The sequence below is a fragment of the Dioscorea cayenensis genome, chromosome 9 (assembly GCF_009730915.1).
Source record: "Dioscorea cayenensis subsp. rotundata cultivar TDr96_F1 chromosome 9, TDr96_F1_v2_PseudoChromosome.rev07_lg8_w22 25.fasta, whole genome shotgun sequence".
Classification (NCBI taxonomy): Eukaryota; Viridiplantae; Streptophyta; class Magnoliopsida; order Dioscoreales; family Dioscoreaceae; genus Dioscorea; species Dioscorea cayenensis.
The window spans coordinates 17,975,256-17,998,011 of NC_052479.1; the positions used below are offsets into that span (position 1 = coordinate 17,975,256).

General features: G+C 34.2%; 1 protein-coding gene and 1 long non-coding RNA gene across 9 annotated transcripts; both read right to left on the minus strand.

Moving 5' to 3' along the window:
- Positions 1-6,123: 6,123 nt before the first annotated feature.
- LOC120269026 lies at positions 6,124-11,499 on the minus strand. 8 transcript variants are annotated; one of them, XR_005539083.1, is made up of 6 exons: positions 10,999-11,499; positions 10,647-10,869; positions 7,705-10,565; positions 6,881-7,576; positions 6,536-6,792; positions 6,124-6,360 (listed from the first exon to the last, which is right to left on the minus strand). It is a non-coding gene; the product is annotated as an uncharacterized LOC120269026 (long non-coding RNA). The 8 variants fall into 8 exon arrangements; XR_005539088.1 differs by lacking the exon at positions 10,999-11,499 and having other exon boundaries at positions 7,705-8,758; positions 10,412-10,565; positions 10,647-10,905; XR_005539085.1 differs by lacking the exon at positions 10,999-11,499 and having other exon boundaries at positions 7,705-7,815; positions 8,730-10,565; positions 10,647-10,905.
- Positions 11,500-19,109: 7,610 nt separating this feature from the next.
- On the minus strand, positions 19,110-20,408 carry LOC120268551. The gene is made up of 4 exons (XM_039275897.1): positions 20,143-20,408; positions 19,960-20,041; positions 19,535-19,723; positions 19,110-19,130 (listed from the first exon to the last, which is right to left on the minus strand). Exons 1-4 carry the CDS (start codon positions 20,406-20,408, stop codon positions 19,110-19,112), a joined length of 558 nt encoding a protein of 185 aa, XP_039131831.1.
- Between the last annotated feature and the right edge of the window lie 2,348 nt (positions 20,409-22,756).

A 22,756-nucleotide genomic window follows, 5' to 3' on the forward strand; every position in this document is an offset into this window, starting at 1 on the left:
CAGATATTAGTAGACAGTATTGCCCAAAACCTACAAAAGAAGAATGATCCCACCCTTATCTCAGATGAATGCACCAAATATGACAAAAGCTCTACAGAACTAGATGAGAATTTCATTGTCATAACAGATGCTGCAAAATCACAAGCTACAAAGCCACCAGAACTAAATGCCTCTGTAGTGCCTTCCACAGATGCAGATGCCTACTGGATCACATTAGATGACTACTTCAAGACTACATATTAGTAAAAGAAATGATGCTTGTGGTCGTTTATGTGTCTCTTATGTGAACGAGTTTTTGTGTACTTTTTTGTGTGCACATCTATCGTACTTCATCCATAATCATTGGATTGTCCGTAAAATGTTTTAAAACTGTTTATTGAACTCGTACTTTATACATAATCACTAGTAGTTGGTTAATATCTGTGAATAATCATTGTCATTATATGAATACCTGTACAATTTTATGAACGAGTTTAGAATTGTTCTTTATCGTTTACATTTTGATGGCATGTAATGAAATATGACTCGATAGGGTCATATTTTGCATGAACAAGTTTAATATTTATTCATCACTATCAATATCAGGCTATTGTGTTCCAAACTTTCTGCCATTAGCCTTCATATGGTGAGGTGTTCTACTACTTCCAAAAAGAAATGCTTAACTTTTGTCACATTTTTTAGTCTACGATAACTGCATTACAGGTAGCTCTACTATGCCCAATTTCTTGACAACGACTGCGATGTAGCTTCCTCACATTGAATGCTTGTGACTCTATCCCCCCGCGTCTCAGGCGCCCAAGTCTTTTCTTTGCAATAGGTGGTCGAAGACGTAGAGGTTGGCCATCGCCTTTTGGTTCGTCATTGTCTAGTATGGGAAATATTGGGCTTGCGCATGCTGCCTTGTATGAAACAACTATGTGATATTCATCCATGAATTGGTGAATGTTAGTATCAGTCTGTATGATTGCTGCACAAGCATGTCGACACGGTAGACCATAAATTTGCCAACGTCGGGACAAGCATTTCCTATCACGTAAATTGACAGAGTTACTATAGTGGTCAATAACCTCATATTGTTCCCCATTAGAGTGGCCAACGACAAGGGACCTGCTTTCCTCTACGATTTCCTTGATCCTCTTCTGAATTTCTTACATTGTTGGTGGCAATCATACCACATGTTCATTACCTTGTACCTATGACATGTATGGATTAGACCAAATATAAACAAAGATGTGTGGGTTCTGCATGTAGTAAAACAATAGTAAAGCTAACAGATTTGTAACCATACAAGAATAGACATAATTGAATAAAATAATAATTTATTAAACTTATAATTAATATAATAAAGGATAATCAGTAATGTTAACTAGAAAAGACAGATACTAGCCACAAAACTTTGAAAGTAATCTAAAACCCTGATAAGCAATCAACAATACTGATAAGTATACGAAAATTAAATTTGAGGACATCAAATTGTGATCTTAAATGAATAAGCTATTCAACAATACAATTAGGAAGCAAACCTGATCGAGTCAACCATGTTGCACACAAGAAGGTGGCATGTCTCTCTTATCCACACATTAAAAGATTCAGAAACGTTCGAGTATATCTCACCCCATTGGCATGGCGGGAATAAGTAATTACACCAATGCTTCATGTCTAATTTTTGGAACAACCAGTTATGGCCCTATGCTGAGATGAGTAAGAGTTTGTTTACAGCATCGTCATATTCTGAAGATGTGTATACATATGCTACATGTATAATCAAGCTTCAGCTTTTATCTTTTCAATGCCCTCCCTATCTAGCTATTTGATTATAAGAAGCTCGCTTGAAGATGTCGTAAGCAGTATGCATGTGAGGAAGAAGGGAACACCCTGGCGATAGCATTGACAAGGCCCTTGGATCGATCGGATATGAATGTAATGATCTTGTTGTAGTTATCTTCACCAAACAATTCATAACCTAATATCGATATGAACCACGTCTAGTTGTCATCAGTCTCATTATCCACGATAGCAAATGCCAAGTTGAATAATCCTTCATTTGCATCCTTGTTACACCTAAGAGTATGCCACCGTATCTCCTAAGTAGATGTGTTTCATCAAGAAATAGCATGGGTCTGCACCCCTTTCGAAATCCATCAAGACAAGAATGAAAATAGAAAAAAACCATGTTTGAATCACTCACCATCCTTGTCAATGATGACAATGCTTCTCGGATTAGTTTCAGCCAACTTCCCTACATACCATTATAGTAGGTCATAGCTTGCTATATCACTTCCATGGAGAATTCCTCGTGCTAACTCCTTACCCATCCAGGCCTGTTTGTATGGCAAATGAACACTTTGTTCACACAATAAATCCCGTTGTATATCCACTGCACGGTATAGAGGACGATTATGGAGTTTTTGTATTGCATGCCTACTAACCCGTTTCTTTGATGCTTTTGGATGTGACATTGTGCCGATACTTCCACCACAAGTATGCGCCCCTTGGGGTATTTTGATTCTAAACGTTGGCAGGTTGCCATCTCTTGAGGCATGGTCACACCATTCACAACCATCGGTGGCACATATCACAACAATTCTCTCTTTATAAATTTTATGAATCGAAAGTTGAAATTCCGCTTGATAGCATGGTCACACAAGGCTTCCATGAATTGTGTTTCACTTTCATAACATTGACCGACTGAGAACATGTTAGGTTCAAAATTTCTTGAAAAGTCCAACATTGCTCTCCTAGACAAACTTGACAACAACATCGGGTATTGATTAAATGCAGCACTTTGTGACAAATACTCCCTCATTACATCAATCCGAATGTTAAAAGTTTATTGGCATATATAATGAAGAATGTCTGAATTTGAATACAAGATAACATATGTAAACATAAACTACCATAAATAAACTTTTGGTTGATTATAAATTCTTAACCATCGAAACTTGCACATAACAAATGATTTCTAACGATAAAATAATGTAAAAAAATGTAAAAAATTGAATTTACATGAAATAGAGAGATTGAGAACACTTTATAAAGAAAATAACCACTAATTGGATATGATAATTTCAATAATACTAGTGACACAGAAAAGCCCTCTGTAATTTAATTGTCAATCTCGACTATCATATCCACCATATTCATGTTAAACATATGGTGAACGTGGCACATCCACTGGAAGTCGCTTTCTGAGCTAATGCAAGACATTGTCTTGTGCGCATTTGGTATTAAATACTTCACTCACACACAAGTAGCTTCAAGGTTCCACTGTTCACATATTTCATCTACTATTGACCCTCATGCAGTTAAGAGAATGAAGTGCAATACATAACCCTCTCCCTTATGTAGCACAATATTATAAAATGTATCCATCCCTGCATCAACAAAATCTGACGTAGGTGAGATAAAGATTAAAATGTTCATTAACATATATATCATATGCTACACAAAAGAAACACCACTATAAGACGTTTGTTGTTTGCACTTTCTTCTCGCTGCAAGCTTTCACTCCCTGCCAGTCTTCTACACCTAGGCCATGATTGACTTTCCTCCCCACTAAGTTAGTCTTCAGATTGAGAAGAGACTGATTCCATTCATACAAAAAGATTGAGTATGAAAGCAATGGAAATAAGAAGCTTCTCTTATAAAAGAATAAGGACAAATAATTATACTTTAACAAGACTTGGAGCCATTTTTTTCCCTTCCCTCTCAAAAGCATGCAAGGGTATTTTTGGGATTTTCAGAATATTTCACTGATCAAAGTAACGGCAGGGATAATGTAGAAAGAGAATTAAAAAGAAGGAACTGAATAATATAGACTTTTGTCAGAGGGACTGAATGGTATATTTCAAAAGTTCCAAAGACTAATAAATAAATTTCCTTTTTTTATTACATCTATAGCCCTTTTAACCTAACCTTTGATAACCTATTTTCTTTTACTTTCTTCTCCTCTGTTAAACCTCTTCAATATTTTTAATTTTTATTTTTTTCACTACTTTAAACTTTGTTCTTGTACTTATTTAAGGATACTTGATCTTGTTTATCTTGTAACACTTGTCCCTAGAATCACCCTTCCATCTTTAAACTTTTTATTATTTAGATGATGTCGTTTATGTTATTCATATTCAGCTAAAAAATATCATCTAGTTGTTATTTCTTTTCCACTCTCTCCAAAACCATTACCCTCATATTTTTTAAGGCTTTCTTCTTCTATCTTTTATTTTATTATCTTTCTTGGTTATATGCAATTATAAAACATAAAATTAATGAGAAAAACACACACACACACACATATATATATATTTATGTATATATGTTGATAGTAATATTTGGTATTGTTGCTTAATTTTTTATTTATTTATTTACTTTGTGAAAGGTAAAAGAGTAAGAGTATTATAGATCATGAGATTGAGTGATCTGTTAACTTGATTAAAAGGAGAGGGAGATGAAAAGAGTGGAAGAATCATGACATTAAGTTTATAGAGTTAGAGTGAGAAAGACGGCATACTTGGTTTCAAGTCAGTATACTTGACACAAAAACAGGTAACTTATTAGTTTGGGTTTGGTTTCCCAAATCCATTATGTTGGGTACTTGGCTTATGCCAGTACGACCATCAACTATATGAATCACATGATTCTCATAGCAAGGTGTAAAATTATGACCTATTATAGCACTTTTGATTATATGATTAGAGGCTTCATAGGCAATAATCTAATAACTTAATTCCATCTTTTTTAGCTTGAATGTTGTAGGAAGTCAAACTTTTTTGATCCACGGTCAAATGACTGAAATAAGAAATTTGTCACCTAGTAAGTGATCCATCTTTGTTGTACCTCCATTTGTTTAAAATGATTGCAACGTCTTTGCATGTTTCGTTCATTTTTTTTTTATTTTGCTTGAAATAAATTTAACTTCTTTCAATAAATTAGCACTTTTTCCACCATTTTTATATTTTCTCATAGATTTTCTCATGATAACAGAATGTCCCTCTTTGTTTCCAACTATGTATATCTCAACATGGGGATGTTAAGTGGATTGAAATCAAGGTCAACCGGTTATATTTGTGGTTGGGTGTATTCCCTTTACATATTATGATTGTAATTTTCATGAGAACAATTGCTCTTCATCTATGGGATTTTCCAATGGCATGTTAGATTCATGAGAATATTGTGTTATAAAATTTCCAATAGTTTGAATTGAATATATGTTCTAGGGGTTTTCATTTGAGTAGGGAATTGAACAGATAAAGTTTCACTACACCAAAAAAGAGCTTTTGAGGTGGTTTTCAAGCCCTATAGAGACGGTTTTAACCGCCTCTATAGCCATAGTGTTGGTTTTTTCACCCGCCTCTAAATCGCCTTGTATTAAGCCGGCTCTACACTTTAGAGCCGGTTTGAACCAATCGTTGGGGTAAGTTTTATATATGGAAGCGGTTTTAATAACAAAAACATAGAGGTGGTTATAACTGCCTCTATAGCTAATATTTTCTTATCCCTTACTAATAACATTAGAGGCGATTATAACCGCCTCTATATAGCTAATATATTCTTATCCCTTACTAATAATATGGAGGCGGTTATAACCATCTCTATAGCTGATAATTTCTTATACCTTACCAATAGCTTAGAGGCGGTTATAACTGCTTCTATAGTTAATAATTTCTTATTCCCTTTCCAATAGCTATAGAGGTGGTTATAACCATCTCTATAGCTCATAATTTCTTATACCTTACCAATAGCTTAGAGGCAGTTATAACTGCTTCTATAGTTAATAATTTCTTATTTCCTTTCCAATAGCTATAGAGGTGGTTATAACGGCCTCTATAGCTAAAATTTTTTATCTCTCACCAATAGCTTAGAGACGGTTATAACCACTTCTATAGTTAATAATTTCTCATTTCCTTTCCAATATCTATAGAGGTGGTTATAACTGCCTCTATAACTAAAATTTTTTTATCTCACTAATAGTTTAGAGGCGGTTATAACCGCCTCTATAGTTAATAATTTTTAATTTCCTTTCCAATAGCTTTTTAAAGGTGGTTTTCTTATCTCTTACCAGGAAATATTAAAATCAACGAGACATCAAGATTAAAGAAGAACAAAGAAAAAAGGGAGGGTAAAAAACAGAATTCCAATTCCCATTCATAAATCATCAGATAGGATGATATTTTTATTGGTCTAACAACAATACAGAGGAATCTACAAGTTTACTGCATGATGTAAAGATTGGATCCTTGCATGCAGTTACCAAAAGTGGAAGATGAAGCGTCCTTGACTTCATAAAAAATATAATAATCCTATTCTTGGTCCTCTCATTTGGTTGTTTTCCTGTGTTTCGGTGAAGAATTTGACCTCTCTTTCCTATCATTATTAAGAGAGTAAACTTTATAAGTTTATGATCATATTTTAATTAGTCCATTTCAATCATGTGCATTGTAAGGTTTACAAGTTCAATTTAAATGTTTAAGTGCATGAGTATAAATAAGACAGCAGTAATGATTGAAATAGCGGGAATCGTAGTAGTGTAGTAGCATACCATATTCTCATTAAAGCTTAGAATAGAAGCAACGTTTCCACATCTGTAACAATAATTGGGCGCAGAAAACACCTGGAATGCCAAGAAATATAGTAATTTTAAGACTTGAAATTATATTAAAGCAATCACAAGATTAGTTGGCTGGGATTCTTGAGCATAAAGTTGGGATAGTAATTTATAATAACTCAAAGTGACGAGGCCCTCCTGGACAAGCTGGTGCGCTCGCGGACGAGGTCGAGTTTGTTTATATGGTTGAACTGCAGAATGAGAATACAGTAAACTTTTGTATTAGGAGCAGCAGATCATAAAGGAAAGCAGGAGACAACAAAGAACATGTACACAAACCTCTGAGGTCACCCTTGACCCCGAAAGCCATCCTGCACCATGAGGGCTAATTGCCCAAGCTTTCAATCTCTTCAGGATCACTCCACATTAGATCACAGAAGGGGCCCTCGTGAGGAATTTCACAGTTCCAGTCGATAACTCTCATCTATGAAGAAGGAAAGAAAAGGAATTAATTTCAAACAAAAGCGATGGACATCAAATGGCAAACACTTAGTAGAAATGGTTACACATCTATGTACCAGAAGCTACATCTATCAGGTCAATATTAAACTCAGAAAATAGTGTTTGTGGAGAATTAACAGGATTTCTAGATGGCAAAGAGAAAGAATACTGGAATGCAGAAAAACAGAAAGGAGGTTTTCCAACATTGAGTTGTAGACTTTGGTTCTCCCTATTACACAACCACCATTTCCAATACATTGCCATAAATCTTAAAAAAAGTAGGAGATTTAGCACAACGTCATTCTTATATTATGACATGGTTATACTACTGATAGAGTCTAGCAATTGATAATCATTTTATAGAGAAGCACTACCATCAACATGTGAAATCAATGAATTGTAAAATATGCTTCCAGTTAGCATATGGATATTTAAAGATTCAAATGTTGATTACGGAGAATAAAATCATAAAAAGCAATGAACTTGATCAATTGATTGAATATCAGGAGAAAAACCACCGTGAACACAGAGAACCTGCAAATCCAAGCAAAAATCAATACTGAGAGTAAGAATAAGAGTAAATAAAACAGCAACCAAGAGGGAAAGGAAATTGCAACAAAAAAAAATAGTTTATCAGAATGTTTAAAAAAATGTTGTCTTACAGTTCCATCTATGATTGCTGGCAATGTAAGGTAGTCAAAAACATCTGTACAATATCGGCATGCGTTAGCATTGCCGTATTTCCAATGGCACTCATCATAAAAACCATAAACCTACAAAAGATGACAAACACTTAAGGTATACATATCATAGAGAAACTTCTGCAACTTACAACAGTTGACTAAATATGCAGGCAAAAAAGGTATGAGAACTTTGAGGGGCATAATCACTGCCGTGGTCAACTGTAGAAAGGCAAATTATAAAAGAAATGGCAAAATAAACACAAGAGGCCTATTCTTTTTCTAGACTGATGTAAGGGGTTTATAACTCAAAGCAAGGGCTACCTGTAAATACCATAATTGATTTAAATTCAAAATTCATTATAAGTAAAGCAATTCGGGAACTCTGAATCATATTTGAAACAAATATATAGTTTTTCCAAGCCTCCCCTTTATCCTTATTGCTCATCAAAACTACAAAGTGCAAAATATTTTATTCAAGGCAACACACAGAAGCTTTCTTCTCTATGTAAACAATGCAAAAAAAATAAATAAATAAACAAATAATAAAAAATAATGTGCAAGGAATTTGTTTCTTAAATGTGATATCAACAACAAATCTTCATGAGTTAACAATCTTTCCCACAAATTACAAAGGGTAAGATGGATGACAGATGGACCAAACAAATATTCACTACATGATTGGGAAAGGCAATCAACAATTTTCAAAGCACACAGCAATAACAAGATGGTTAGCTAAGAAGGCTGAAAAGGGGTCAATCAGCTATTTTATAAGCTCAAGAACAGGATTAAATAATTTTTTTAACTGTGATCATGAGCTGCACTTAAATGGTTTGTCTTTTCAAAACAACTGAGTAAAAAGTGTAATAAAAGAATAATGTTAAATCTTTTGGTTCCTTATACACATGATGTCAATGGTAAGATAAATATGGTAACCTGACAAACATTACAAATGCAACATGGAGAATAAATGTTTCACAAAGTTGTACTTTAGGATAACAACGTACCTGTGTTAATTGCCTACTTTCATGATTCCCTGCAAAAGAGATATATTTGATGGGCCATTTGCAGTCATGTATTAAAAAAAACCGGTAAATCAATAAATTGTTGTTGCAGCTTAACCAGGAAAATTAGAAAATATTACTCTCAGGATGATGGCACATCTTAAAACCTAGCAAGGCATAAGGCATAAGGTTTAGGTTAAGCTAACCTTCTCTAAAGTTCATTTTTACTGATCGATTTTCATTATTTTGAAAACATTGACCAAAGTGATGGAGAAACAAGTTGTGCAACTTGTGTCTAACATATCGTGCACATAGGCAATTTAACTCAAAGCAGTTCTTTTCTTTCTTTTTATGTAATCTAAAATGTAAAACAAGTCTTAGTTGGTTAAGTCCTTTTCTTATAATTTTTAATTAAAAAAATTTCTAATGAGTAAAACGTATTCTTCTCTTAGTATGAGCAATTTGCCAGCATTTGTTGATATGTTAAACTAAATACATTTTGGAAAAAAACTTTTAAGAGCCAAGAATATAGCTACCAAGCCTACAAGCAATGAAGACCTTTATATGAGGGATAATAAAAAAAGAAAAAGAAAAAAAGTAACCTCAAAAAGGCATGACTTGTATACAAGCATGCAATGAAAGCCCTAAGCACCACAGAACTCGTAACATCGATTTGAAATAGTATGTTTACTACTCGCAATACAATCAACTAGCCCAAGTGATAATCATATTTATGTAATCTAAAATGTAAAACAAGTCTTAGTTGGTTAAGTCCTTTTCTTATAATTTTTAATTAAAAAAATTTCTAATGAGTAAAACGTATTCTTCTCGTAGTATGAGCAATTTTCCAGCATTTGTTGATATGTTAAACTAAATACATTTTGGAAAAAAACTTTTAAGAGCCAAGAATATAGCTACCAAGCCTACAAGCAATGAAGACCTTTATACGAGGGATAATAAAAAAAGAAAAATAAAAAAAGTAACCTCAAAAAGGCATGACTTGTATACAAGCATGCAATGAAAGCCCTAAGCACCACAGAACTCGTAACATTGATTTGAAATAGTATGTTTACTACTCGCAATACAATCAACTAGCCCAAGTGATAATCATATTTATTATTTGCTACTCCTAATTGTTAAGTAATGCGACTTGGTACCAAGTGGTTAAAGAACACAATTTGATATAAGGACTAATAGAATAGCCACTAGAAGAGGCATTGGGGGCACAACTATTTATTGATATCATGCATGATACGACCCAAGTAGGAGTTAAACAAGTTGTGAAGAATGTGAAACAATCAACAAATAAAACATCCAATATATTCAATAACAAAATAGAAAAAAAATTAGTCTATGAGCATTACAAATGGCAAGCACATCTTCTGAATGTTCCAACAAGAAGTTATAAGTTCTAAGATTTAAACAAATAAGAGCTGAGAAGGATGTGAAACTATCAACAAATGAAACATTACCTTGTTAGCATAAAAACTAATAGAAATCAAAATCTAATAGACCTCTGCATCTTCAGCAAATAAAAATCTAAATAAAAACAGTCAGAAAAGCATAAAACCTAAGAACAAGAAGATTAACAAAAAAAAAAAAGAAATTTAAACCACATTCAACAACAAAATCAAAACCACACTAAAATTAGGGACAAAATCAAAGAAACAGAGAAAGAGATGAACCTGGATGGTCTTTCTAGGATGAACCGGCATGGTTTTAGCTGGATTCCGGTGATCGTCGCTGACACGTTGAAAACCCCGAACAAATTTGTGGCCTGATGTTGGTAAGAGCCTTTGAGAACAACACTGACACGTTGTAGTATAAGACCTTCAATAGCTACAACACAAAGAAGAAAATCATCACAGATCGATTGAAATTAGAACCCTAAATCGAAACCATCATCGATTTTTGTTGAACCTGGTAGTTAGAGTCGATTATTTTGAGATGAACATTGACATTCCTGGCAGAGACCTCAATGATCTCGAAGCCGAGATGGAGATAAAGGTGGTGTAGATGGTGGCATGCTTGGAAGATACCTCAATGATCCTTGAAGCGGACACCGACATGAAGGTGGCGTCGGCAATGAAGTAGAGACCTCAATGTTCTCATTTGCGCTGCTGCATTTCATCAATGGCGGAATCTGAGAGCATTTTGGACGCCATCTTCTAAGACGCTAGAGACGTTGGAGAAACCCTAGATGATTATGGTGATGATGGTGATATTTAAAAATACAATCACACACACACACACACACACACACACTCATTACGTTACACTTTATTGGAGAAGATGCATCGGCGAAGATCTTCATGGTGAGATTGTAGATGTGGGTGGGGTAGGAGTAGTGGGGTTAATCGGAAGCCCAGGCGAAGAATTTGAAGGCGAGTTTGGCGGATCGGGATTTGTTGGTGGTGGTCATGGAGGAGTGGATGAGGCGGAGGACAACATGGATGAGGGTGGCTGTGAGATTTGGCCAGAGATCGTTGAAGGCGGTCTGGGATTCGAAGCCGAGATCGTCTTGTTGGAGGATGAAGAAGATTTGGTCGGCATTAGATAGGAGGGATCGACGGTGACGGGAGGAGGGGTGGGGATCATCTTCGTCTACATCAGAGGGGGATGGGGGGCGGTGGCCGGAGGAGGAGAGGAGGCAGTGCCGGGGAGGTGTGAGGATGGATCGAGGAGAGAAGCAGAGAAGAAGCATGGGTTTGGTTTTGGTGGGTTTTTGGGGAATTTTTGTTCGTTGGATTTAGGTTTTGGTGAGAAATGAGAAGACATTTGTGTGAGAGTAAAGATCAGACATTAGTTAGTCTAAAAAATTACTAATTATCATGAATGGAGAGTTAAGTTTGCAAGTGACTATGTATTTTTATTAATTAAAAATTAGAGGGGGTTTTCTAAACCCCTCTATAGATTTATAAAGAAAATTAAATACATAGTTATATAGGCGCTTTAAAAACCCTTCTACCAATGTGCCTCTAAAAATAAAAATTGGTGTAGTGTTTTGATGTATCTGTTGTGGAAATCATGACTGAGAAAATGAATGAAAGCATTATCTTTGGAAATTGAAAATATTACAAGAATTATAATTATTTATGTCATATTAATCAATAATTATAGCACAATATGTGCAAAATATGACTTGAGCATTAGTTCACAGTCTCATATATCTATAAAAATGTTTTTTTAATGAAATACATATATTTATCTAGTATATATTCTCTGATGTTAATGTCTAAGGCAATGTAAATACATTTATATGATATGATGCACTTTGAATATGACCAACTAAAAGCATTGATCATTTTTTAATTTTCCTTATGTTTAGATACTAACTAGGAAAATAGTTAATTCAAAGCAAAATATGCATAGTTATAAGATGCTAGTGATCCTTATGGTTAGCTAGCATTGATCATTTTAATTTTTTTTTATCCTTTTTATAAAATTACCTCATAAATGATTCTAGTTATTTTTTTTTTTTAATGTAGATAAACCATTTGCATTGAAAGAGCTAAAGGTAAAGTATAGAGAGTATGGGACATAAGGTACAACACAATTAAAAGAAAGATACATAGGTCCACTAATTGTGTGACAAACCAAATAAACAATAAACAGCCCTAGTGGGTGGAGGATGTCCCTAAGAACTCCTAGTGAGACAACAAATTTATATTTTTTTGATATTGGTGGAAAACTTAAAGGCTTCATGTCTTCTAAATTAAAGGGAGAACATATCATTAAGAAAATGTAAAATATTTCAATGACTCTTGAAATTATAAAAAAAATATAAATTAAATATAGTGAAGAAGAAGAAAGTTTTTATTTTTAATATGGACAAGACACGAGTTAGAGACGTGCGTAGATGTAGAGTTAACTCCAATATACCTGTCCTTTCACCCTATGTGAGATGAGGTTCGGACCGACCTTCTCGATATGACACAAACATCTTACACAAGAGACTATGTGACAATAGACCATGAAGAAGAAAATAATAAAACACAAACATGTAGTTCCAAGTTAAATTTTTTTTTATAGAACTATCAGATTAAAACCCGAGAAACCCAAGGGAGTTTAAAACAAAATGATAATCTACAATAATATGATATTATATAACAATTATAAAACTCACAACCAAAATCACTTTTGGACCTTATACTAACTTATTTTCCATTTCTTATTCATTGTCTTATATTGCATTAAAACTATAAGGTAGACTAGAATTATCACCACTAGCATGAGACACTAGAGAACAAGATAAAGGAGGATAATGAGTCACAAAATTGGTGACAATTAAAACTAATGATCTTTTTAATGCCTTATAACGGGGTGGCACTTCATTTTGTTGAAGCTGGTGGTGGATAAAGAGGACTCAAGCCAACAATAGCTTGAGGAGCCAGAAGATCAAGTACATAAGGATGATTGGAAGGAAGGTTGTGCATGCATGGTTAGCCCTACTTATGCAAGGCCTTTGCTTGGCTTTTAAAGCCAACAGATCTACTTGATGCATTGGAGCCAGTAAAGATATTTTTGGCATGCCATAGCCACCAAAGAAAGTTAACATTCCCACAAGTAGCATGTGCCGCACTAGAGTTGGTCTTGATTATTTGCTCTATTTTTCTTAGACCAACAAAAAAAAAATGAGAAAGCAATCAATTTTTTTAGAGCCCTTTGATTAAGAAAAAATGAATTGAATCTTTGAAGAGTAAAAACACATTGAAATGGAAATTAAGAACTAGGGTGAAAGAGTGAGATCACGGGTTAAGTGAAATAGACCTTTGTTAAAGGAAGATGATGTTGATAAGAAGCGATAGATTTACAACATTATATAAATCAGAGAGAATATTAACACTAGGAAGATGAATTTGTGCACCATGCACTAAACCTTGAACACTAGGAATGCATTCCTTCTTTTATAACCTTACTAAAAATTGCCTTCCTTTATTTCCATTTATTTTATATTATTCATTTTTCATTGGTTTTTCATTTATATATGGGAGTGATTTCAAATTATTTAATTTTATTGTAAAGATTATTAATTTTGGAAATAATGTATTAAAGACTTTCCAGCAAAAAAATTAATGGTCATTAATTTTGGGAATGATATAAATGAAAAGAAAATGCTAGAGGGTGAAATTGGCATTTAGATGGAGTGCTACTTCTATGTCTTCAGGAAGAGCTAATGAAGACTTCTTAGAGGGATTGGTCTCTCCTTGGCAATGTGTGATTTCACATTTACCATTTCTTATTGGTGATTGCTAGCCATGTATTTTATAATATTTTTATTCGTTTATGTTTGTAATTTAATGAAATGTTTTAAATGGAAATTAAGTTAAATAAGTAAAATTTACATCAAGTTAAATAATGAAAATAGTATGGAAATCAAAAGCATTTAAATGCCCTTCAGGACATTCAGAGTAGGTCTATATACATATTAACATTATATATTATAGAAAGTCAAACACACACACATTTATATATATAATGTCAAATACTACCGCAAAATTATTTAAAAGTTCAGGAAATTGTTTTACATGGCAAAACCACAACACAAAATATGGTAGCAAAGTGACATCCGCTTAATAAGCTTGTGGGATTATTGTTCATGGTTGTAAACAATATCAAACAAGTAGGTTAGATCTAGCAAACGATCAAGAGCACTCAAACCACGAAAAAGGATACTATGATGAAAATGTTGAGAATCTAAGTACAATCAGAAGTTTCACACAAAAACCAGAAGCTCAAAAACAAAGTTAAGAACAGAGGAGAAAATTGGAGAAAAACTCACAAGCTTTCATTCATATTGAAAAAGTAAAATCAAAACACAAAATCTAAGAAAAACAAAGAAACACAAATTGGATGAGTTACATACTATCGTGGCACAAGATAACTAACCAACACCTATGCCTCGAACTTAAGCTTCTAATCCAGATAAAGCAATCCCAGCCATTCATTTTAACTTTGATCCACACACCTCCTTTTCCTCCTGACTATCATCCACTTGAACTAACTTTTCAAATATAAATAAATACTTAGACACTGAACTAACACAAAACACACATTCAAACAAACACACATTACATAACATTTACATTAATCATTCTCTGAACCCAACTCCTCTGCCTTCTTCTTCTCTTCAATACTCTATCTTCAATCACTGTTCAACATGCTCCCCTTGATTGAAGATCACAAACTCCTAAACAACTTTGAAATTTCTGAAACTTCTGCACATTCAAAAACTTAGTAAACACATCTGCTAATTGGTCCTTTGAATTACAAAATTCCAACTTTAAAACTTTTTCTTCAACCAAATTCCTGATAAAATGGAACTTCACATCAATATGCTTAGTTCTCCTATATAAAACAGGATTTTTAGCAATTTCAATACAAGATTTATTATCACACCAAATCTTCATTGGGCCATCAATTTTCAGTTCACATTCTTCTAAGAGTTTTTTCAGCCACACTCCTTGACAATAAGCAACACATAAAGAGATATACTCAGTTTCTGTTGATGACAAAGCAACAATGTCTTGATTCTTAGAAATTCAAGATACTACTCTAGAATCAATATGAAATGCAACAGATGTAGTGCTTTTTCTATCTTTCCATACTGCCTCCCTAGTCACTACCTGAATATCCTTCCAATTTACATGATTTGTTCCTTTGATAGAATATGCCAAACTCCATTGATCCTGCCAAATATCTAAGAATATGTTTTGTTGCTCTAAACTGAACTCTTGTGGGCTTCTGCATAAATTGAGACAAGAAACTTACAGGAAAAGCAATGTCTGGCCTTGATTGTGTCACATAGATGAGTTTACTAATTAATTTGCTGAAACTGATTACATCTTCTAATTCTGTATAATTAGCAGTTTGTAATTTGAGACTTGGGTTCAAAGATATTGGAAAGGTTTTGCACTGATTCAAATTGAAACTCTTCAACAAATCTTCAATGTATTTTTTCTGTGAGACATGTATACCCAATTCATCTTGCTTCACCTCAAGACCCAAAAAATGAGATAAAAGACCCAAATCTGTCATATCAAATGTTCTCTGCATATCTGATTTAAACTATTCCAACATTGATAAAGAAGGCCCCATGCATGTAGATCAGATTACCTACATACATGCATACTAGAAGAACATCACATTCTTTTCCAATTTTTTTGTATAGAGCATGTTCTGTAAAATTTCTTTTGAAAAACGTTTGCATCTGAAAGTAAGAATCAATCTTAATGTACCATGCTTTGGGAGCTTGTTTTAAACCATAAAGGACCTTGTTTAATTTATAAACCAAATGCTCATTACCTGCATTTTCAAATCCCTTGGGTTGTTCTACATACACCTCTTCATTCAGTTCTCAATTGAGAAAAGATGATTTCACATCAAGCTAAAAAATAACCCAATTTTTCTATGCAACTATAGACAACAATAATCTGACAACCTCCATTCTAGCAACAGGAGAGAAAATCTCTTCATAATAAACACCATACTCTTGTGTATAACCCTTTGTCACCAATCTTGCCTTATATTTTTGAATTTCTCCATTGGGATTATATTTTGTTTTAAACACCCACTTAACACCAAGTTTTTTTTTTTAGCTAGCAACTCACATAATACCCTTGTTTCATTACTTTCAATTGATTTTATTTCTTCTTGCATAGCCTCCATACTTGATTTTTTTTTCCTGCATCTTCAAATAATATAGGATCTGTTATAGTCAATGCAAAAGAACATGATTTATATAATTCCATTAAGGTTCTGACTTTCTGTACTGGTGATGCATCAATATTGGACTCATAGGTTGCTTGTTCACATTGTCTTCTAGGAGAATTATTACTACTGTCTTCATTTTCACTATGTGTAACATTAGAATTAACACTACTAGAATTTTCTGCTATCTACTATCTGCTTTCATCTCTTGCATCACAATTCTCTTTGTGCCATCTTGCATTTCCGTCCACTGCCAAAATTCATTCTCTACAAACCTCATATCCCTACTAACAACAACTTTTCCAATAGTTGGTATATAAATTCTGTAGGATTTAGCATCTGTGCAATTGACACACTCCCTGCGTGTGTGTACCGCAAGTGCACGGGTTATCAAAGTAATAAAGTACCCTGGTGAGTGGGTAGTCGTATCCACAGGGAATAGTGTGCTCAGAAGTACAAGAATTTCTATTTAACTATAGTAAAGATGATTTAAGATTGGAGTGAATAATATCAATGCAAATAAAAATAAAGTAAAGAAGAAAGAGACGCAATAGAATAATAGGAGAGGTAATCGATAGAAAATGGGGCACCCAGACATTGCTCACCCTAGAACTATTGTTTCGAGTGGAAGACCAATCATTATGTCTAATAACTGATGTTTAACGAGTCGCGAAGATCCTAAGACACATGGTCCCAAACTTAAGTTTAATCGTGACTAACCCTCATACTATGCCCCGGCGGAAAGGAATACTCTCGACGCCTCACACTGTGTGGGGTTGAATGAAGATTTGGGGACTCCAAGTGATAAACCCTATTTCCTAATATAGATCTAACCCTTTGGTCCAGGCGAAAGACCCCTAGTCACAATCAAGCCCCAACACTAAGGATTACTTCAACACTTCACTTTGTTGCTTGCGCAACTAAGCCCTAGTGGAGTTTGTCTCTTAGCACTTCACTCTATTGTGACTACAAAGAACTCTTTGAATGTGGAGGTAGGATAAATCACATCGGAAGGGAAAAGGGGATGTTCCGCTACCTCTCGACTCACCCTCTCAACCCTCTCTAAACTATCTTTGTCTAACCCTCATGGTGTGTTACTCTTCCACAAGGATTACCAAGATAGATTCTTAACCCTAGTGTCACTCTTAGGGAAAATCAATTCAACAAGCATTTAAGGTTGGAACTCAATTAAAAACATCAATTAAAGAAGCATAATGAAAGATCAATGAAACAAAATCAGCCTAGGGTTTACAAGTCCACGCATCGACTAGAAGTTTAGTTCTCCATGGAGTAAGATACAATCAATAATGAAATCGAATGTAAAAGCATGCAATCTATAAGAAAAACCCCCTCATAGTCCATATTGATGGTCTTGTGGAGTTGCCTCGTCTTTACCAAAGGTCCCCTCGTCAAGCCTAGGGCACACCTCACCGAACCAAAGCCGACGAAATCTCCTCCAATAACTATCTTCAGAAGGAACGCGATGTCAAAAGCCGTAGAACCACTCCAAAGACCTAGCCAAAGCCTCTCCAAACCCTAGCCGTGAGCACCTCCAAAAATGATAAAAAGATTGGAAAAAGAATCTCCAAAATGTCTGAAATTGCGGTTTAAATAGAGCTGGAATCGGGCATCCACAAGGGCGTGTGGAATTTCCACAGGCCCGTGTGAATTTCTAAGACACTGATTTTCTGTGAACTGTGAATAGTAAACTACTACAGTACTTCGCTAAAATACTCCCGAATCCACACTTTTCATCGAGGCCACATGAATGGGCACACATTCATGCGGTAGATCGCGTCGCGTCTTCATGTAAACCTCATTGACAAAGATCTTGCTAGCATTGCACAAGTCGGAACACATAAGTGTAACTGCCTTTGTGCCCCTCCAATTGTATGTTCGCTCGAGCACAATGGAGGTTGGCACACACTCACATGTCTTTGAGCATAACTTGTGTCTTCACGTTTGTTCAATCCAAGACTTCATCAAAAATTGCATCCACGATCTGCTTTTGGTTCCTTTCTTCCACACTTGTCTCCACAACCCTTTACACAAAAAGAACACAAATACAGACGAATAAGCGATAAAATCTGAGAAAAGTAATGCTTAATGTAAGAAAAAATAACTTCGTATTACTAATACACAAGCACTTATCAGTAATAGCCAACAAAAACATCTTTCATTGCTCTATCATCCTATTTCTCTAAATTCTGAGTAAAATATGAGAGAATGCCACATAGCCAAACATCTTTAAATGTGAGACTCTTGGTTTCACACCAAACCAAGCCTCATTGGGGTCTTGTTACAAATAGCATAAGTCAGAGATAAATTATAGATATGTGCAGCATTTAAGATTGGCTTAGCCCAAAACTTGTTTGACAATTTACTAGCATGCAGCATACTTCTAGCTTTGTCAATTAAGGTTCTATTTTTCCTCTCAGCAATTCCATTTTATTGAGGGAATATGAAGTTGTTAACTCATGTTTGATCCCCCTTTGATCACAAAAATAAAATAAATCAAATCTCTACACAGAAATTCACCCCCTCTATCTATCCTTAAGATTTTTTAATTTATGCCCAGATTGTCTTTCTACAAAAGCTGTAAACTTCTGAAAACACTAGAAGACTTCATGCTTAAACTTCAAGATATATACCCAGCACATTCTTGTAAATTCATCAATAAACAATAGAAAATACCTGCAACCACAATTAGAATCAATCTATATAGGACCACACATATCAGCATGTACTAGATATAATTTTTATTTTGCTCTCTATGATCTGCCAGCTGAAAAAGGTATTCTTGTTGCTTTTCCATACACACAATCTTCACAATAATAATGTACACTCTTCGCCTCAGGCAATCCAAAAACTAACTGCTGCTGAGATAAAAATTGCAAGCCTTGATAATTCAAATAACCATACCTTTGATGCCACAAAATAGCCAATTCATCTTTCTTGATATCGGAATCAGAAAGTACAAAAACTCACCCAATTTTAGCAAATCTCGCAAGAAACAAATTATTTTTATTCTTTGGCACACCCAACACTCTTCTACCAGTTTCTGAATTATAAATACTGTAGCAATATTTCTTAAATACCACATCATAACCTCTATCAAGTAACAGACCCACACTCAATAAATTGTGTGCTAGTGTAGGTACATACTTCACTCCATGAATCAATTTTACATTCCCTTCAGCTAGAGTCACTGTCACTGAGCTGATTCCCATAATTTCAACCTCCTTATCATCTCCTAGTTTAACTTTATGCCTGTCTATTTCATTAAACTGATAAAATAAAGTTCTGTTGCTTGTTATATGACTAGAACATCCACTGTCCAAGATGCACATGGATGAATCTTCACTTTCTTCTTCTTCATGCACTATAAATAAACTCCCATATTAATTGGACTGCTGAATACCTAAAGAACTTGAGCCTTCATCAAAATTTTTTTGTTGTGCCCAACAATGAGATTGTGTGTGACCATACCTTTTATAATTGTAACATTAAACATTCTGCAAACCTGCTTTAGAATACCTTTGTCTACCAAACTATTGTTGACCTCTACTAAACCTGCGAAATGGTCTCTGATTGCCTTTCCCTTGCTGCCATAAATTCCAATCACCAGTAGACTATTGTCTCTGAAATTATCTTTGATCACCAGACCTTTGATTGCCATAACCACCACCTCTTGGACATTCGCTACCTCTTTCCATTGCCTCTATAATTTCTTCCTCTCATAAAATTTCTACCACCACTTATATCAACTCTTGTCACAAAAGCTTTATCCTCATATCGATCTAAAAATTGATTGAATCTTGCTTCATGTATTTGCAAAGACCTGCTTAGTTCATCTAGAGATAATTTAGAAATATCTCTTACTCCAACTGAAGTAACAACATGCACAAATCTTGAAGAAAGACTTCTCATAACCTTTGACACCATTTCTACATCCTTTAAACCAGTACCCATGCCTCTAATCTGATTCACAATTGCCAATACTCGAGTGATATACTGCTAAATTATTTCATGCTCCTTCATCTGCAACAAATCAAAGTTTTGTCTCAAGGTTTGTTGTCTCACTAAAAACATTTTTGAGGCACCTTGATTTCATTCTTGATATGATCCCAAGCTTCCTTAACTGTGTCAAATCTCATAATTCAGTGTAGAATGGTTTCATCAACAGCTTGTTGCAGTAGAAACAATGCTTTGGCATCATCTTTCTCATTCTCCAGCATCTTTGCTTCTGTGTCTTCTTTCTTGACCCCTTCCTCAATGATTTTCAACAAATCTTGAGATCTGAAAAGTGTTTGCATTCTATAACTCCAATGTTCATAACCTTCAGCTTTGAACACTGGTAAATTTGAATATGATAACTCTGGTGTGGATGAAGAACTTGAAGCCATATCTTTACTTAACTTTCACTTCACAACACTCTCAATCTAATACCCCTTTGCACAATTACTCCACCAGCATAACAATCTTCAGCAATTCCACCAGCACACCTCAAAATCACATCAACCTAACCACACAACAGAAGCTATTGCCAACCAACTCAAACACTCTAATTACACTTCACAACAACTCAAATTACCATACTTCAACTTCACTACTCAAGCAGACCTTCAAACAAAAACACTCACCATGGCTCTGATACTACTATTGAGAATCTAAGCACAATCAAAAGTTTCACACAAAAACCAAAAGCTCAAAAAAAAAGTTAAGAATAGAGGAGAAAATTGGAGAAAACTCACAAGCTTTCATTCATACTAAAAAAGTAAAATCAAAACACTAAATCTAAGAAAAACAAAGAAACACAAATTGGATGAGTTACATAGTTACATATTATCATGGCACAAGATAACTAACCAACACCCATGCCTCGAACTTAAGCTTCTAATCCAGATAAAGCAATCCCAGCCATTCATTTTAACTTTGATCTACACACCTGCTTTTCCTCCTAACTACCATTCGCTTCAACTAACTTTCAAATATACATAAATACTTAGACACTAAACTAACACAAAACCCACACTCAAACAAACACACATTACATAACATTCACATTAATCATTCTCTGAACCCAACTCTTCTGTCTTCTTCTTTTCAATACTCTATCTTCAATCACTATTTAACAGAAAATAGGCGGGAAAATCCTTACTAGAGTCCCACTTGTTGTTAAGACTCAAAGAAGAAAGAATTTTGAAATCTTTTGGGTTTGAAATTAGCATTCACACATACAAATTAATATCATATTAATTTTTCTACAATTAAAGATTTTAGATAAATGAATAAACTTGCCGTTTACCTTGAGATAAATGCATAAACTTACTATTTACCTTGAGATAAGTGCATAAACTTACTATTTTGCTCTTAGGAATAAGGCCATGGAAGCAGTGCATCTCCAACAAATAGGCTGAGGAAGAAGATGAAGATAGCTGAAATTCTAAAATCAGGAAAACAATGCCAATATGAGTTAATCATGACAGTACTTTAATATTTGAGCTTCTTAATTAAGTTGAAATGAACTTTGGCCTATTCTTATGAAACTTAGTACCTATGCTTTTTAATTAGGTGGTCCAAACTTTGTTCTAAACTCAGCATGAACTACTAAAACATGGTTGGAAGTTAAGAGTTTGTTTTATGAGTAATGCCATAGCTTCTGAAAAGCTCTCCTGAATAGTTTTTTGTGGATGCCTAGTCATTCTCATTTCCCTCCGTTATAGCCTTACTCAAACCTAAATACTTGTAGATCCCCTCCAAGAAATCCAATAGAGTGGCTTTCTTTTTACTCTTCACCACTCTAATCACTCTAACATAGTAAATATATTCCACAAGGCCATCATATACATCATATTTAAATTTAGAAGAAATGCAAGCAATAAATTTTACAATAGGTAAATAATTCCAAAAGAAATGTAAGCTATAAAATCTACAGCAGGTAAATAAAGATACAATATATCATAGCAAAATTTATTAAGGAAAAAAATAAATATCAAAAAACAAATTAACAAACTCAAATCAAGTTTCAATCCAAGAATATAAAAGTAGCAAAAATAGGTGCAAGACTATTTTGAGATCATACAAAAGAAATTTAACTTCTTAGATAAGCTACATGAAAATAAATAGGAAATGAAAGAAAAGATGAAAAGATGAAATTTAACTTTATGTAAACCATATTTTGATATTCGGCTTGGTTTTCAATTTAAGCAAAGATAGGATCTATTTTATTATAGTGTAGTTAGAATCATACAATTCATATCGTTTTTCATATGTAACGGTTCAAATTTTATAAAATAATCAAAATTGATCCAAAATCA

Excerpts from the sequence above, each read along its gene's own strand:
- LOC120268551 (XM_039275897.1), bottom strand. The coding sequence starts at position 20,408 with ATGGGTACTGGTTTAAAGGATGTAGAAATGGTGTCAAAGGTTATGAGA. Across the intron at positions 20,042-20,142 it reads TATAGAGGCAATGGAAAGAG|CAAGGGAAAGGCAATCAGAG; the intron begins GTAGCGAATGTC and ends AATTTATGGCAG. Across the intron at positions 19,131-19,534 it reads TTGATAGAGGTTATGATGTG|GTATTTTCTATTGTTTATTG; the intron begins GTATTTAAGAAA and ends TTGTGGTTGCAG.